Source organism: Emydura macquarii, unplaced genomic scaffold (genome assembly GCF_026122565.2).
Source record: "Emydura macquarii macquarii isolate MOO-44397 ecotype Brisbane River unplaced genomic scaffold, CSIRO-AGI_Emac_v2 contig_2636, whole genome shotgun sequence".
NCBI classification, from domain to species: domain Eukaryota; kingdom Metazoa; phylum Chordata; order Testudines; family Chelidae; genus Emydura; species Emydura macquarii.
In genome coordinates, this window is record NW_027132773.1 from 11,405,164 (window position 1) to 11,422,462 (window position 17,299).

Below are 17,299 nucleotides of genomic sequence, written 5' to 3' on the forward strand. Positions count from 1 at the left end.
GTGTAAACCAGGAGTAACTCTACTGAAGTGAATAGAGTTACACCAGTTGGAGATGGAAATTAGGCTCTCAAAATGAGCTTCTATTCTTCAAGATTCTAACAGTCAGAGAAACAGACAAAGAACAACCCAGAAGAGATTGTCAAAAACTCAAAACTTTAAATTTAAAGTTATGGAAAATTCTAGAATCAGAAATAAAAGGGAAAATGACGTTTGTAATAAAGTGAGACTTGAGACCATAATTTAAGGCTGGGGCCTATTAAGAAGTAGAATACAATTTGAGATATATTATCATGACTGTGCAAGCCAGACCAAGAGTTTTATGAAGTATGTGATGTCAGCCAACTACATTGTGTGGCTAGCAGTTCTGAGAGTCAGATCCACAGACAACTGAGATGATAAACAGAAGGGATGAAGTTTCCTCTACTACTGTTGAGTCCGTCTCTTCCTGGGGTTTGCTGCAATACTACCCCCCAGAGATGAAATCGGGATACTGGCATCATTTTTTTTAAAAATCCTTCCTCTGTTTTGCTGTAACTCTTTTTCCATGTAAACCATGAAAGTTTGATTTTTTGCACAAGTTCATGATTTTTATTTACAGGCATTTCTATTTCTCTGTAATTCTCAGATAGAAACACAGTTGATAGTTTGTAATGTAATGAAAAAAGCCCAGACGTATTCCTGTGATGCTCATCACAATAGAATCAAAGCACTGTTTCTGATACTCCATGCACTGTGCTTATTATTTATGAATCACTTCACCTGGGGAAGCACATTTTAAGGCAGGGAAGAATAGGGAGAGTCTGGATTTTAATGGCCATGGAGTTGAAATATTCCAGACTACTGCCTCTTGGACATTGGAAGTTTTCTACAATCAACTCTGGGAGGTGAAAACAAGACTTTTCCTGTTTGATCCTGCTTAAACTGAGAATTGAGCATTTATTCTCTATTTCCTGGAAGAAACACAGACAATTATAACTGGAAAAAATCAGATATCACTAAAAAGATGGATATTTCTGAGTCACAGGAATTGAACATAAATTGAATTTAGATTTTTTACTCTGGCTTGATTGATTATAGTTTAAGTTTACTGAGAGGGGATTTTTTCTGTGATAATTCCTTTATCCTAATTTATGCTCATCTTTTTTGTATGTGTATGTAAATCACATGGCTATAACTGCAGGGCACTGAATACTTTCAAAGGATAACATTTGGATTATCTCTGGACAAAGGATTTTTCATTATCACAGGTATGATTTGAAAAAGCCTAAAAGCCCCCTCTTTTTGGGCTCAGCATATTGACAGGGGTGCAAGGTATGGGACAATAAAACCTGGGGAAGAAGAAAAGAATGAGTTCAACCCCAACAACACCCTGGCTTCTGTGCCCCATGTGCCCTATAACCTTCCTGGGGCAAGTAGGGGAATGGTCCCGCTAGTGTGGGGAACTTTTCTGGCTCATACACTGTCAGGGTGGAATTGGTTAGCAAAAGGATCTGAATCCTTGTTCCCACTCCCTTTACGCAGAGACCTGCCTGACTGCGAGGAACACTCTTCCACTCTCCTGCATGACAGGGTCCTCGTAACCCCAACAAGGCTTGGCCCAGGATTCCTGGGGGCCTCAACCCCCAACCCTGTCATGGTCACTTAGGGAAGGGGCTTGGTTGTCCCCGCTCCGGGGTGCTCTCTCCTCCCTGACCCACTGATCATTGCCTTTGATTCAAAGCAGATACAATTTATTAAATAGCAACCAATTAAAAAAAGAAAGAAATGAGAAAGGTTAAAGAAAAACACCTAACGCCACCCCCTGGATAAGGAGACACCACACACAGCATCTCTGGGGTGAAAGGGACATTCACAGTCTATTTCTCACATGTCACAGGTCTCCTGCCCAGGCCCTGGCTGTGCTGCAGGGATACCGCGGGTCGGACACTTGCTCTGGCGGTGGCCACACGCCCTCAGGCTCTAGGTGGCAGGACCTCATCACCCCTGCCCCCATCGGGGGTCACGATCCCCCTCCCAGTCTGGCCTGTGAGGCTCCTTGGCTGGTGATGTCTCCCTGTGTTGGGCCCTCTGCCAAGGGTCCCCCACGCTCCCTTCAGCTGCTCACCACACCCAGCTCCAGATTGCTCCAGCCCCAGCTCCAGCTCCACTCTGCTTCAGCGTGGCTCTGTGTGGCTTGGCTCAGCTCTCTGGGCTGCTCCTCAGGCCCCTCTGGTTCTGCTGCTGTGGGTCTGCTCAGCTCAGCTCCCTGAGTTTCTTCTCTGGCCTCCCAGCCACTGGCTACTGTCTCTCAGGGCGCTGCTTTGTTCTCAGCTTGGCCCCACTCTCTTCAGGCAGCTCCAGTTCACGCAGAGGATGGGACCCCCCCGTTTGCCTGTCTGCCCTGTCAATCAGGCTGCCCTGGAGTGTTGGCCTCTCTCCACTGGCCCTGGGGGTTGTCCGTCTCAAGGTCCTGGTTTCTCATGGACCCTTCCCCTGTCTTTTGGCACTGAGAGATGGCCCACTAAGGAGCCCCACTAAGTTACAGTAAGGGGTCAACAGTCCCCTTACACTAGGAAGTGTTTTTTCAGTTACACCCATATGTGGCACAGAAGCCAGGGTGTTGCTGGGTGTTTCAGGCTCTTTCCAGTTATAAATGTCTGTGTTTCTACCAGGAAATGGAGACTAAAGGTTCAAGCCTCAATTTAGAAGGGTCAAACAAGAAAAATCTTGTTTTCATCTCCCAGAGTTGATTGTAGAAAGCTTCCATTGTCTCACTGCCTCTCTCTGCTGTACAAGCTTTTTTATTACTAAAAAGCGCCTTTGATTTTATTATTAATTAATATCACTAATCCCAGGTGTCAAATTTTACTGTTAACTGCTATCAATTATATTCCCAGTTCTCATTATTTATTAAGTATAATGGAGGTATTACAATGGGTCATGTGAAATAAGAACCCTTTGTGTATCTTTGCTCTCCACTTCAGAACATGTTCCCATTTAAAAAAAAAAAAAAATTATCACAATTTTTTCACAAGGTTGCTTTCATTTAAATAGGCTCTAAACTTGTAATTGTCAATGTTTCATTTTAACTTTTACCAGAAGCTAGGCTCTACATCACAGTCCTGCTGCTTCCTTGCAGTAAAAAGGGCTTTAAAAATAACTTTCCAACCCACACTTTGCTAGGTGAGCATAGAAGATGACAGCTAAAAAATCTCTAATCAAGCCATAGAGCGCTCAAGAATTTCAAGTAACTATTAGAAATTTTTGCATGCAGAGATTTGTAGGAGTACGTGAGAATTTTCCCATCAGTCATTTTTCACCACATGAATTCCTAGATTAATAATATGCAATGAGTTTTACTTATTTTGAACAAATCTGGAAAAAAAAATCTCCAAAGAAGAAACTTCTAATAATGCCTTTATTCAATTATGTGTTTCAGATTAACAAAGATCCTTTTCAATCCTTTAGGAACACTCACATATTAATGTGTCTCAAACACTTCATGCACTTCCCCCTGCCCGTACAGGAAACGTTTTCTTTCCTTTCCCTTCCCTCAGCCTCCTCCTCTTCCTGTTCCTCCCTTTTATGGTATATTTCAATTTAGCAGAAGGGGAAACGAATCCTCAATACATGTAGATGGATTCAATCTGAATCACACTGAAAACTCCATGTTAATTTTAAAATGATAACAAAATAATAGTATATAAATATACAAAGCTCAGTGAATATTCACTACAAATAGGTCATTTGATTAATTTTTCTGCCACCTGGAATACCCATGAGCAAATTAGTTACCACAGATGTATACATTATTCAATATTAGTCTATGAATTCTTGAGTAACTTTATTATTCTGCACTGACAAGGAACAGTTCATGGCAAACATTCACTACTCAATATTTAAAATTCCAGCTGTGATGGCTGGTTATAACTGGTGTTTTAACTACTCAGATATTAGAGCACATTCATCAAAGAGGTTCTTAAATTTAAGACCCATAAACAAGAAAATCCAATTAGAGAGGGAGTTACTCCTTAGCAACAGACAATACTTGATTAAGAACATAAGAATAAGAGAAAAGCTTGGGTACTAATGATCACAAGATCATTGAATTCACCAAAGTTGAGAATACATACAGAACCAAAATTTCAGAAAAGTCCATTGATTTATTTGTGAACTATCTGGGACAGAGACCATGTCCACCTTTGTGTTGGCCCAAATGCCAAGTAAAATGGGGCATCAATCCTGTTTGCGGGTTTTGGATATTAGTGCAGCACAACAAATAAAAATAATAATTTAAGAAGTCCAGAGACTAAGATGCAATAGGAGGAAACATTAAAATGTATCAGCTTCAAAGAAAGATGAAGAAATCCTGAAAGACACAACAGGCTGCAGTTCTCCTGAAAAGAGAGGACGAATGCTGCAGCTCTTGCTCAGGCAAAGTTCCCACAGCGGTCAGAAGTCATTTGGTTAGGGAATACAAGATTTGACTTGAAGGCTCTCAGGAAGAAGAAAGGGCCATCATGGCTTCACAGGGAACAGGAAAAAGAACTGAGGTTAAAATAATTATAATAAAAAAGCAGCCTTAAGTTTCTTCAATAAGTATTACCTGCAGGCTGTAATTTGCTGTTCCATAGGCTAAAGTTCTGAAGGAAGATTAAGGGCCTATCCAAGGTCCATGTCAAAACTCCCATTGGTTTCACAGACGAAGGACTGTCCCCAGAGGCAACAATTAAAGGTATGCATGTAACAAGAATGGAATGTACGATTATGCTGCTATCTTCATTTGTGCCCTGTACTACCCTGAAAAGTGAACTCTTAGCTGAAAGGAGGCACTTCCATCTCTGCATTAGTATCTTGAGTAAGGCTGGTTGAAAATTTTCTATCTACGTTTTTTGCTGGAAAATAGGGTTTTCAACTAATTAATTTTTTTACTGGAAAGCAACTGCTTTTTACAGGAAATGTTGACTTTTAATTGAATAGTTTTCAGGCAAAACTTAAAATCTTTCAGTTTTTGGCTGAAAAGCTTTGGTGTTTGGATACAAAATAGAAATTTTCTGTATTCATTTTTCGATATTCACTCCTTCAATTTTTAACATTCTCAAGAACTGGGAGAGGATTTTTGAAAATGTCATTATTCAGTTAATACTAACTACCATAGTCTCAAAACCCATTAATGTGCAAACTCTGATTTGCAAACAAAACCCCTGATTTTCATATTCATACAGGTATGTGTGCCTATAAATGATTGGCTGTGCACCTACCAATCAGGCTTTCAGTTTCTAAAATATAGACCTTAAAAAATAGGGTTAGTGCTGCAGGTTTTATCACGTCAACGTTGAGTAGTCAATTTAAACTATGCCTCTATTATTTCCACATTTTTTTTTCTCTTTCAACGGTCTGGAAGTTATACAGTTGTTAAAATCTCAGGCTTGTATTTGATTTTCTTTTCAACTGGAAAGGTTATTGAAATTTTTCTGATTAGATGTCTATGATTTTGTTTTGACTGATGGGTATAACAATGGATAAAGCAACAAGAGAGGTTGACACCGTATATTAACTTCTGCTAAACTCTGATATTAATGGTATCAATTTCTATGGCCTGATTTTGCATCTTCACAACAAAATAGCACGTTTTACAAGTGCGTTAACATTCTTGGGGGGTGGTAACATATTACAAGTATTCCCCCAAGCTCATACAATATTAAAATGTTCTCTCAAAAACTAAACACTGTGAATCCTGAATCTTACGAAGAAAAGATACAAGCATAGGTTTTAGATAATTTCAGATAATTAGGCTACCCTCTCTAGCAAAAGTGTCTCATCTGTAAACAGGCTCCAGTTGTGCACAGGCTTACTTATGTGCTTACCTTTAATGCATGTAAGTAGTTACACTAAAGTCAATGGGACTATTCAAATGTGAGAACTTAAATACATGTGCAAGTCTTTGCAAGAATGATGACTAATTTTGCACACACATTCCTCTTTTAAAATACTATAGTATTTTGACACACCAAATTATTTCATCTTGAAAAACTACTTTTCAATTAGTTATTTGTGTGACTATTAATTCTCCATCTATTAAAATTGTATTTGGATTTATCTGAATGCTTGCATGACAGAGGCAAAGCAAATTCAGTTGGTTATCACTGAAGAGTGGAAAGAAAGTGAAAATAATGGGCCAAATCCTCAGCTGGTGGAAACTGGGATAGCTCCACAGATTGTAATATTGATATGCTGATTACAACAGCAGAAGATCTGTCCGAGTGCAAATTTACTGCCAAGCTAGCGCTTTAAACAAAGACAAAGCTACTGCCGTTCAAGATTATAGGTGCAACATAACAGCGTGAGTAAGCTAAAAACATTATCAGTGTCTAATATGGCAATGTTCTGAAATGTGAAAGATATCAAGAGAATATCAGGGTGTGATGAAACAAAGTAGTATCAGAACCAAAACATTGGTCTTAGCAAAGCATCAGTAATGTCAGAGAATGCCCATGGAGTGAGCAAAGGAAGTTATATATGTCAGTCTTTTGGCAAGTACACTAATGATGTGAACAAAATATTTTAAAAATGACAACTTTACAATGTCAACAGAAAGAAAAAGGAAAAATTTCCCTTGTGATAGCTAAACTTTTACATTTACTACAAATTAATAGATACATTAGTTAAAATTTTGATCATTTAAAATTGCTTGTTTCCATTAAACAAATACGCTATTTGAAAAGAAGAACAAGAAGATATATCAAACACTTAACAGGGTTGTAAGTGAACTTAGGCCTGAAATGTAACTATATAGGGCTTTATGATCAATTTATTTGGTCCTGTGTTATTCCTCACATTTAAAAGGATTAATTTTAAAGGGGGGGAGGGCAAATCATTGTGATATAATTGGTCTCTACAGGCCTAAGACATTCCTGAAGTAACACTGAGTCACCATGGCAACTCCACAGGACCCCTATGTCATCCTTGCAGGGTCAGCTGCACCTCTGTCCCCTTTGTGTATCCCCTCAGATATCAGACATGCTTTTACTGCAGTTCTTTGCTTTAGGAGTCTATGACCAGTGGTGTACAGTGATCAGACAGCCTTTAACCTCAATACTGCTTATTTTAAACAGTAGAAACAAAGCATTAAAGGATTTTAAAACAACAAAAGCTCTAAACATAACCATCCTCGGTTAGTAACCTAGGCAGGCCTAACTTCTTCATACACCCCAGCAGGTGGCTGTGTCTCAGCCTAGTTCCTCTGAAAAATTTCCCTGTCTCTTAAGAAAGGGTCTGGTTTTTTTTAATTGCTATCATATTTTGATCCTGTGTGTTCCCAGGCCTTTTCCTGCCCTGGCATTGTCTTAACGCCCTTACATGTTTGCAGAAAAATGGCTTATCTTGAGTCATTTGCACGTCCTGTTTGTTTTTCCTTCCAGACCCTACACAACTAAACCAATATGTTCACATAGTAAACACCCCAATAACCAGGTCAACATGCAGTATTCATGAATTGTAACAGCACACTTCCACTTCGGTCACAGCCTTTTCAGCAACTGATCAGGAGGTGTTGTTATTGACATGCCTCTGTGCCCCAATAGGAGTGGATAGGGGTGTTCGGCAGTGGCCCATGTTTTTTCTAAGGGGTCTCCTGACACTGGTATTCTGTAGCTGCTCCTTTATCCTACAGTCGCTCATTTCAGGGGTCCTGCAAGCTTCTATTCTATCTTGCCTTCTGTACAATGGGGGTGGGCATGGAAGTTGTTAGAATGTAAAAGGTTTTAGACTTCAAAGCCACTTGTACGTGTACAACACTCACCTCTACATCTTCCTTTTATGTCATTCAGATTGTGCATTTTCCTTGGTTGACTCAGGCGGAAGATATGCTTGCTGAAGTCTAATTCAGGAAAGATGGAGGTGATGTTAACAAACTTAACATAAGGAACTCATGAGGGTTGTGACTGATTCATCAGTTGATGGAGAGTATGTGATGTGTACCCCTAACCAAAAAGGTTAAGATGCTTGGAGTACTTATGGATATGCAACTCTGGTGTATTGAGGACTGTGTTGGAACTGCAAGCTATCACGTAATGGACGAGCTATCACATAATGGACGAGGAGTTCAAGTCCCCTCTCTGCCTGATGAGAAAGGATTTGAACAGGGATCTATCACGTCTCAGGTGAGTGCCCTAACCACTAGGCTAGAGTGTCATTCTCACTTTTTCTTTGGCCAATTATTTTTTAATTATTCAATTAAAGTGGGAAAAATTCAGTAGGAGAGATTGAGAGAAGCTCACATCACAATATTCCATAGTCTAGTGGTTAGAGCACTCTCCCAAGCAATAGAAGACTGTTCAACTCCCTCCTCCTCATCAGGCAGATGGGGGACTTGAACTAGGCTCTCACACATCCTGGGGGAGTACCCTTAACCACTGGGTTAATGGTTATAAGCAGGTCCTCCACCTCAGCTGTTTTGTGTGAAGTTAGCAGCCTCTGCACACACCTACCAAACTACGGGAGCCAGATAGCAAGTGTGAAAAATCAGGACACTTTTTTTTTTCAGGAGCGGGTATAGGTGCCTATATAAGACAAAGCCCTAATATCAGGACGCCTGGTCAGCCTTTACCAAACTGGCCCCCCACATGCAACTTAGGCAGAGGAGCACCTATCTTCCTCTGGTTCATGGACCATTCTAGGGCTTAGGCAGGAGACAGGCCCAGTGTGTCCAAAGTGAGGCAGCAGTGACATGCTCAGAAGCAGAAACGGGAGACCAATATTCATTTAAAAGTGTCCAATTTTAAACAAACTTCAATTAATCTTGTTACCAACTTGTACTATCTTTTCATACCATACAATAATATAATTGGGTGGTCTACAGTCAAAGGAGAGCAAATGATATGAAATAGACAATTCAAGAATAAAAATGTCATTGTTGAAATAAAACTATACAGATTGAAAAAGAAAAAAAATTCAGTTTGAGATTCTCAACACAAAAAAATCCAGAAAAAAATATTTAGTTTTCAGTAGAAAAAACCCTGCTGCACTTAACTCACAAGCATCTATTATACTGATTTTTCTATTTTTAAAACATTACTTTTGCTGCCATCCTGTGGCTTTTCCTAGAATACATTTACAAATATCAAATGCTGTCTGATTACGATACATTGGTTTTATACCATTTTCTCTCCCCTTAACAATTTGTTCTTTTCCATTTGGCTAAGAAGGATTTTTTCCCCTCTCCCATATGTTTCGAATGATACTTTAAATCAACACAGCTTTTTTTCCTCATTTATCAGTTCCTTTCTTGCATCAGAGTGACTGATGAGGTTGTAAGGATGCAGATAGTCTCAATTAACCAAAACTGCATAAGGGCAAAAGGCCAAGTACTGTTTTAAAAATAATTCTCAGTAACATTGAAATAGAAGGGACAATTCTGCTTTTCATATGTATCGTAGTCCTGTCATATACATGCTATCCACTCACTCTGGCATCTGCTGGAAGTTCTGCCTGCATTCTGACACCGTGGAGCCAATAATCTTCTAGAGATGCCTTCATGACATCAGGAGCTAGGCTGGACTTTCAGCCGAGGGCGAGCATTAGTGGACTTGAGTACAAGATAATAGAATTTAGACCATGGAAGGCCCTAGAAGATTAAAACAATATGAAGGTGGCTAACCATTTGGGCCTAAAACACAAAGGGCACTGGCTTGGTAGTCAAGAGACCTGGGTTCTATAAACTACCTACCACGTAACCTTGAGCAAGTCATTCATCTCTGTGCTTCAGCGTCCCAACCTGTGAAATGAGGAGACTATACACACTGTCCTTTGTAAAGTGCTCTGAGATCTAAGGATGAAAAGTACTATATAAAACTGAGAATTACTGCTCGAAAGCATCCTTTTCACTATTGCCTCTGTTATGGCAGAGGGAGCAAGGCAGTCTCTCAAGCAGGCAGATCCCAGGCAAAGCACTCTGCCCGAGATTTTAAAGGAGCCTTAAGCACACAAATTCCATTGAATTTTATGGAAGTTGGGTGACATAACTCTCTTAGGACCCTTTGAAAATCTAAGCCTTCATCACCACTCAGGTTAGCATTCTTCAGTTTCTCTTTGATCAGTTTTAAACTCCAGTGTTCTTAAAAAAAAAAAAAAAAAAAAAGAAAACTTTCTGAAATAATACTTCTATGCTGATCTGTGCATTAGCCACTCCTCTCAGTTGCCTTGACTTACATACTAACTCAATGTTATGAAGGTCACTGTCATGACCTGGCCCAGTCCCTCTCTCTGAATGGACACCAGTCTGTTTTGAATGAACCCTACTGTTGGATATCACATCTCATCAGCCCCCAGGGTCTGGAGAGTGACAAGGGCTGGGTGGGAAATAGTTTTCTTGTCCTGTGAAAATTTTCACAATTTCAAACATGTTTCCCCTTCCACACTCAAACTAAACTATAACCTTTAGAAATTCCTCATGAAAAAACAGAGAGACCCACCCCAGTTGTCAGGGAACTCTCCTGGGATGTGGGAGACACAGGAACTTGAACTTGGGTGTCCACATCCAATGGGAGTACTTTAACCAATAGGATAGAGTATCAGTCTCTTTGGCCCAAAGAATATTTATACAAAGAGGAACAGCTCCAAAAGAAAACCAGTAACAAGACTGACTCTATAGGCCAGTGGTTAGAGTACCTACCTTGAACATGGGAGAGCCAACTTTAAGTCCCTCTCCTTACTTTGAATCAAGTGTAGCAGGATCTTGAAGATGGGTCTCCCACATTCCAGGCAAGTGCCCTAGCCACTATTGGCTAGTAGGGGTCTCTCTTTCTATCTCACCCACCCCCACCCTTAATCCTGAGAAATCTTCTATCAAAATTGATTAATTTCCACAGAAAGTTTTTGTTTCAACAAATTAGCATTTTCTAACAAAAAACTGTTCTGTAGAGAACTCTTGACCAGCTCTAGTAGTGACTGGTCACAGTTTGTAGCTCTGGTCTCTCAGGCATATTCCCAAGTACAGACCCTGTGTCTGGCACCATTCTTGGGTAGCAAGATCTGGCAGCCACCTTACACCCCCAAAAGAGTGTTCCGCCCCTCCAGAGCCAACCTATTCAGTTATGCACCCTCTCTGATATTTCCACCTCACTGTGGGCATGCTGAGCTTCTTGATTAACTCCCTCAGAGACTAGATGGCAGGCAGGCAAGGAACTCAGACTTAACAAGGGAATGTCTTAACCATAGGCACTTTACTCTTCTACATCCTTAGAGAGTTACAGATCTTTGGAAAATAACAAACTATCCTGAAATCCTCCTCCTCTGTGTCCTGTGTTTGGTGAATGTCTATAGGGTAGGAAGCTCTTCTGACTTTCTACCTCCTTAGCCCAGTATTCCTGCATGTGACTGTGATCTGCCACACACACACCCTTCAGAGAGAACATTCCCTCCTTAAATGTAGTCTCTGACCCCATTAGGCCGTATACCCAGGCTGAAGAACTTTAGGCCCTCCCCCCAGCCAGTCTTCTGTGTAGAAAGAGTTCATTGTTCTTGTGGTTGGGCTGGTAATTGAGAGACAATCAGAGCTGATAGCACTAAAATGCTCTGTGCCAACTTCTCAGAAATAATCATCCAACTAAGTGTCAAGCTCCTATTGCAAAAAATGGATGCTCTAATCCACAACAGAGGTTACAATACAAAGTGGAGCCCCTAACAAGGAATGATTTTCACAGACAAGATAGTGTTGACAATGCAATCTATCCCCAATCTGTCACAATCACAAAAGGCTAAATACAAAGATTTTGATCCAGCTGTTCATATGCTCCACGCCTGTGGCTGCGTAGTGTATTTTCAGCAATCAACAAACTGCCAATCTATTTTCAGCTCCCAGTAAAGCATAATTCCTAAACTTTACTTTTTAAAGGTACACTAATGGAACATTCTTCTGTTTGACAAACATCAAAAACTCATTGAAATAGCACTTTTTAAAAAATGTGTCTCATCAATAGTAAAATACAAACCTACCACACACACTGAAATGAGTCTTGAAACAATGTTAAAGCTCTGTCTCCTGTCTTAGGACTCACTCACCCACTCCAAACCTACCCACTCCAAACCTCCAACCCCCACAACAGGATATTGTTTTATTGTGATCACCTGCACAGGCATGCATGTGGCAACATGCATCACTCTCTCAATATCTCCATTCTGTGAGCCATTAGGGCAGCGGTTCCCAAACATTTTCCCTGCATGACCCCATTTTCAGATATGTTGTTTTCCGCTACCCCAGCCAGCATGGAAGTTGCAGTTTAAAAATGGTGTCCTCCCTCCAGTGTGACCTCACATACATTGTACATGCAAGGTCACGCCGCAAGGAGGATGCCATTTTACTTTATAAAATGGCGTCCTGTGGACTGCATGACCTCACACACATATGGTGCGTGAGGTGATGCTGCATAGTGGGTGCCATTTTGTAGAGCAAAATAGCTTCCCCCGTGCGATGTGACCTCGTGCATACAGTGTGTGTGAGGTCACGCTGTGTGGAGGAGGCCATTTTGTAAAACGGCGTCCTCTGCATGCTTGGGATTGCCAAGACCCCATCCGCTGATAAAGTGACCACACTTGGGGTCATGACCCACAGTTTGGGAACTGATGCACTAGGGACTTTTCATTGACAAGATGAAGGGTTCAGAGATGAAGAAATTTGTCAACTTCATACCCCTGCCATCACAGAAAGCTAGCTGGTAGAGGGACAAAGCGATGTGCACACATGCACAAGAAGAGCTGTTCTTTTCCCATTCAGCTTTGGGGGCGGGGGGTGGAATTTTAAGGCTCTCTCAGCCAGCTTTTGCCAGTCAGCATGGAAAACATTCCAAAAATTTGCTACCCACGGTGATCACCCTGCTTGCCTGCCCTCAAAACAAGCCCTGATCTCAGCCCTTGGTTTGGAAGGGTTTAATTTTATTATTGTAAATTCCTTTATTTTAAAGTATTTAAAGTTCAGAAGTCCACATCACAGTAAGTATGCATGTCAGCTGTCCATGCAGCATCTACAGATTCCATGACCATGGATACTGACCTACCCCTTTACCTCAATGACAGTTCCTCTAGTGTAGGGTTGGGTTGCACTGGTAAGGAGGTATGGCAAAGTGTGCTGTCCATGTTATCAGCCCTTTGTATAGAGTCAAACAAGCAGCTTTCATAAGCATCACATTCACTAAAATGAGAGGAAATCCACTCTCTAAAATATCATTGTAAGCCAGAGTTAAACAGTGGGTTTGACAGGCTCTCTTTTGCTGATGAGTCTCCCAAACCCAAATGTGTTTTCTCAAGGCATATTGTCCTACCTGTACTTTGAGAGAGTCAATTCAAGCTCTGTTTTGTCTGAATACACTATCTACAGCTGAAAAGTTTGTTTCTGAATGGAAGAATTGTATAGGATCTGTATAGCAGACACATATATGATGTGGGAGGAAGCGATATTATTCTATGTCAAAGTCATGCAGTTGAAGAGTGAGATTTTTACAGTTTGTTTACATTCTTGTCTGCTGTCCCAATGCTGGAAATGCACCAAGTACATTCCAGTAAACCTTCAGAGCACTTGGGGAGTCCAAATGATTCAACAGTCAATTTCTCATAACAACTGTCTACAAATATCAGACCGGCATAAACATCCAGGGTGGAGAAACTTCATTTCACATTATACAGGAGGATAAATTGACAGACACATGCCACTGTATAAATAGATCACATCTGTCTGTGTGCACATGGGCTTTGACTATTATGGGGCATTTCAGCACAGCTGACAGTATGCAAACAAGCCAAGGGAAAGAGTAATAAAGGTGAGACAAAGAAGTGCTATCCAGAGTTAATTAATTAGATTCATTTCCAGACATCAGTCAAGGTTAGAAAAAATTAATATTGTCACATGGCAGGCCCAGGATACACTGACTCCAAGAGCTAGTTATATCTTCTATTTTTTGGAATATCAAATGCAAATAAAGCATAACAATAACAAATGATCCAGTCAATAACAGACACAAATACAGGATAGACATTTAAGACCTAAGCCTCATGAGATGGGAGGATTATCCTACCTTATATTGGGCATTTGTCAGTAACTACCATCTCAGAGCCTTGATGGTTTTCTGATCACATGGACACTTGCTCTCCTAGGATAGCAATTGCATTTGATGCACTTATTCATATCTATTGGACCAATACAACTTCATAATTTGTTTGGTGTTATTATGGTGACTACATTGTTAGCCCAGTTGTTTTATCAACTAGAAAAGTTCAGCTTTTATTGTACCTTATGTTGGTAATTGGACTTCATATGCTGCATATATTTTTGGCAGCACACTGGGACTTATAATACATCACATTTATATTTCCTTACTGCATTGCAGTCCACTAAACAACACATCAACAAATTCTTTAATAATATCTTTTTCAGCTTGCTAAGAAATCAAGATATTCACCCATTTGATCATCTGCATTTACACTGCTCTTCAACCTAAGTACACTTGGTACTTCATGTTCTGTTATTTTAACTCTACTCAGTGATATCTGTTCTATTACAGATGACATGCCAGGGTAGCTTTGCACATGGGCTCGTTTTGTCCCCACTGTCTGAAACAAACCTAGGTATTTAAACATTGGATGGTCGCTAATTTTACACTCCTAAGGGGGAAAACTCTGTTAAAGTGGTGTTATTGCTGAGAGTATATATCAGTAACTTAATGGCAAAAACAAGCTTTATAAACCCAGGAAGTTCAAAATTAAGGTTAAACTTAAAAGAAATCCAAACATGTTAAAGTATGGAAATGCACAGTTAAAGTATCCAAACAACCTTAATGCTGGCCTGCAGACACACCGTAAAGGGGAGGAGGGGATAAAAAATCTAATATGTCTAAAAATCAGTTTAATTTAATTTGGCCTGCAAACACTATTTTGTACTAATCAGAATCATATTATTATCACATTGCACCCCTACAGAGCAATGTTGTTTGGGTGCCTTAATTGTATAGTCTCATAATTTAACATTTTGGATTTAAGTTTAACCTGACCCCTTAATTTCCTGGGTTGTAATGCTTCATATTGGGATAATTATAATGTCCCTGTAATGTTTTTACCCTTCAATTCCTGATACATACTCAGCCTTAACTTCAGTTTAATGTAGTTTTTTTTTTTTTTTTGGTGAAAAAAATATAATCGTTAGATATACCAAAAATTAGTAAATTGGCTTAATAGTTAATAGCTGAGGTCACATTTTTTATAATTGTGAACCAATTAGCTTAATACTACTCATCACTGATCATCTAAAGCTTTTAGTCAGTCAAGCCGCTAAATTACCATCATCACCTAAATTCAGAAAAACAAAGGTGTGAAGAAGGTAAATTGCAAATGCTAATGAGTTTTCATTATACTAAATTGTTAATTATACAGGAGCACACTACAAAATAAATTCCAGAGAGTATAGACACCAACAGAAGACAGAGAAAAAAAAACCCATGGCCTACCTCATATTCCCTGCCATAAGGAGACACAGATTGTAAATGTGAGAAAAAATGAAGAGGAAGAGAATGGTGCTGAAGAACATTGTCATCCAAGATCCATGATCCTCTCGAAACATTTTTAGCCGGAGTAACTGACCTGTGGTGTGAATATTATGAGAAATCAGTTCTATTTTATCCTGCATGCAAATGTATCTCTACTTTATACCAAGAGAAAAACAGTTTGCTAAACTGTACTTACTTATACAATTAAATAGCTCAATTTTCTTTATTTTTTTCAGGATTTTACAGTTTCAATACCATTTTCAGTCTTTTCTTGCGCTCAGAATAATTAGAGAATATTCTTGCAATATTACATGGTATTTGGGTATGTGTCCCATGAACTGATGTCCACCCAACTTAGATCCTGCTCTTACAATCAGATACACTGGTATGGACCCTTGTGCCTGAGCAGAATCCCATGGGCTGAGCAAGGGTCTGTACTAGTGGTTCAAACTGTAGGATCTTAACCTGTGTCTTTTCAAGGAGACTAACCAATTAATTCAATTAAAACAAAAACTGTCTCTGGAATTAGTCTAAAAGCCAACATAACACTCAAGGCAAAAGTCACTTTCTTTACTGTGCTATATTGTATGTTAACTATTTTATAGGATATATTTTTTCAAAAGATGTGCTTTAGAGTTCTGTGTTCATACTTCTCAAATTCCCACAAAAGAGCTTGTCAAAGGTATCCACACCCTAGAGCCTCTATAGAACTCCTTAATCTTATGATTTCATCTGACAGGTGTGCTAAAAATCATAAAGCAGTGATAGATCTAAAAAGTTTTCACTGCCAGCAGGACCATTTTTGCTCCCAAAAGAAACAATAATGAAGCATTTTGTAAGCAGAGAGAAGAAATGGTAATCTGTGCAACACCACAGGAAACTGTTCAGCTTAGGAGAAGTAAAAAGCAAAATAGCATGACATTTTTAAAAAGAGGAAAAATGGTGTAAATGCCATACTGAAGGTTGTTTTCTCTAGAACAGGAAATATAACCACATTTAAAACCTCTTCAGGGTATCTGGTTCATAAATGCAATGAAAAAGGATTTTCTTTTTGCAAGAAATAAAATAAACAATAATCAAACATACACGATCCAGTTTAAAGTAAATCCACATCTTTCTTAGTACCTATCAACTTTTTCTCCACTAAAATATTTTGAAATTGTCAGAGCCTCTTTTACTTTAACTGTTTCCCCAAAATGTCTTACAAATAACAAATGTACTGAAATGCAGTGATCTGAATGGAAACACAGCTGTCCTTCTGAGTCAGGAACAGCAGGACTCTAGCTCAAGGAGTAGGAAGGTATTTGTTTAGAAGGTGAATTATACAACTGAAGGGGTATTTCCTAATTTAGGACTTGATCCTGCAAGGTCCTGAGGACTCTGGCCCTGACCCAACTTAAGCACATACTTAATTTTAAGCAGTTAAGTGGTTCCATTGACTTCAACCTAAGCATGTGCTTAAGTGCTATACTGAATCAGGCCCCCAGAGCTCAGCACCTTAGACTGAGCCCTTAGATTGAGAACTCTTAAACTAGAGCTTGACCTAGCCTAGAGCAGGCCAAAAACAACAAACATACAAAGTATTCACATAACCTCTCCCCGGCCCCACCTTCTTTTTTAAATTTTAGTTAGACAGAGATTTTAGATAGAGACACATCTATTCATTAACATGTAGCATGGGAGCCTTAATTACCAAAATGTTTACCAACCATTACCGTTTGGGTCAGAGGGATTGGTTTACTACAGTTGTTCTGTACCCTCGTCTCAGAAAGATCCAAGACACTTGTGCT

The 17,299-nt window shown here is 39.6% G+C and overlaps 1 protein-coding gene across 5 annotated transcripts in view; it reads right to left on the minus strand.

Annotated features, from left to right (window-relative positions):
* The window catches only part of TMEM117 (transmembrane protein 117), a 253,739-nt gene that overhangs the window by 180,538 nt on the left and 55,902 nt on the right, over positions 1-17,299 (minus strand). For 4 of the 5 annotated variants that reach the window (XM_067564169.1, XM_067564168.1, XM_067564167.1 and 1 more), the window contains exon 3: positions 15,471-15,603. The exons of the other annotated variant lie outside the window; for it this stretch is intronic. In XM_067564169.1, the coding sequence (XP_067420270.1) occupies positions 15,471-15,603 (133 nt within the window). The remainder of the gene's footprint in view (positions 1-15,470; positions 15,604-17,299) is intronic. 5 annotated transcript variants of the gene reach the window in all.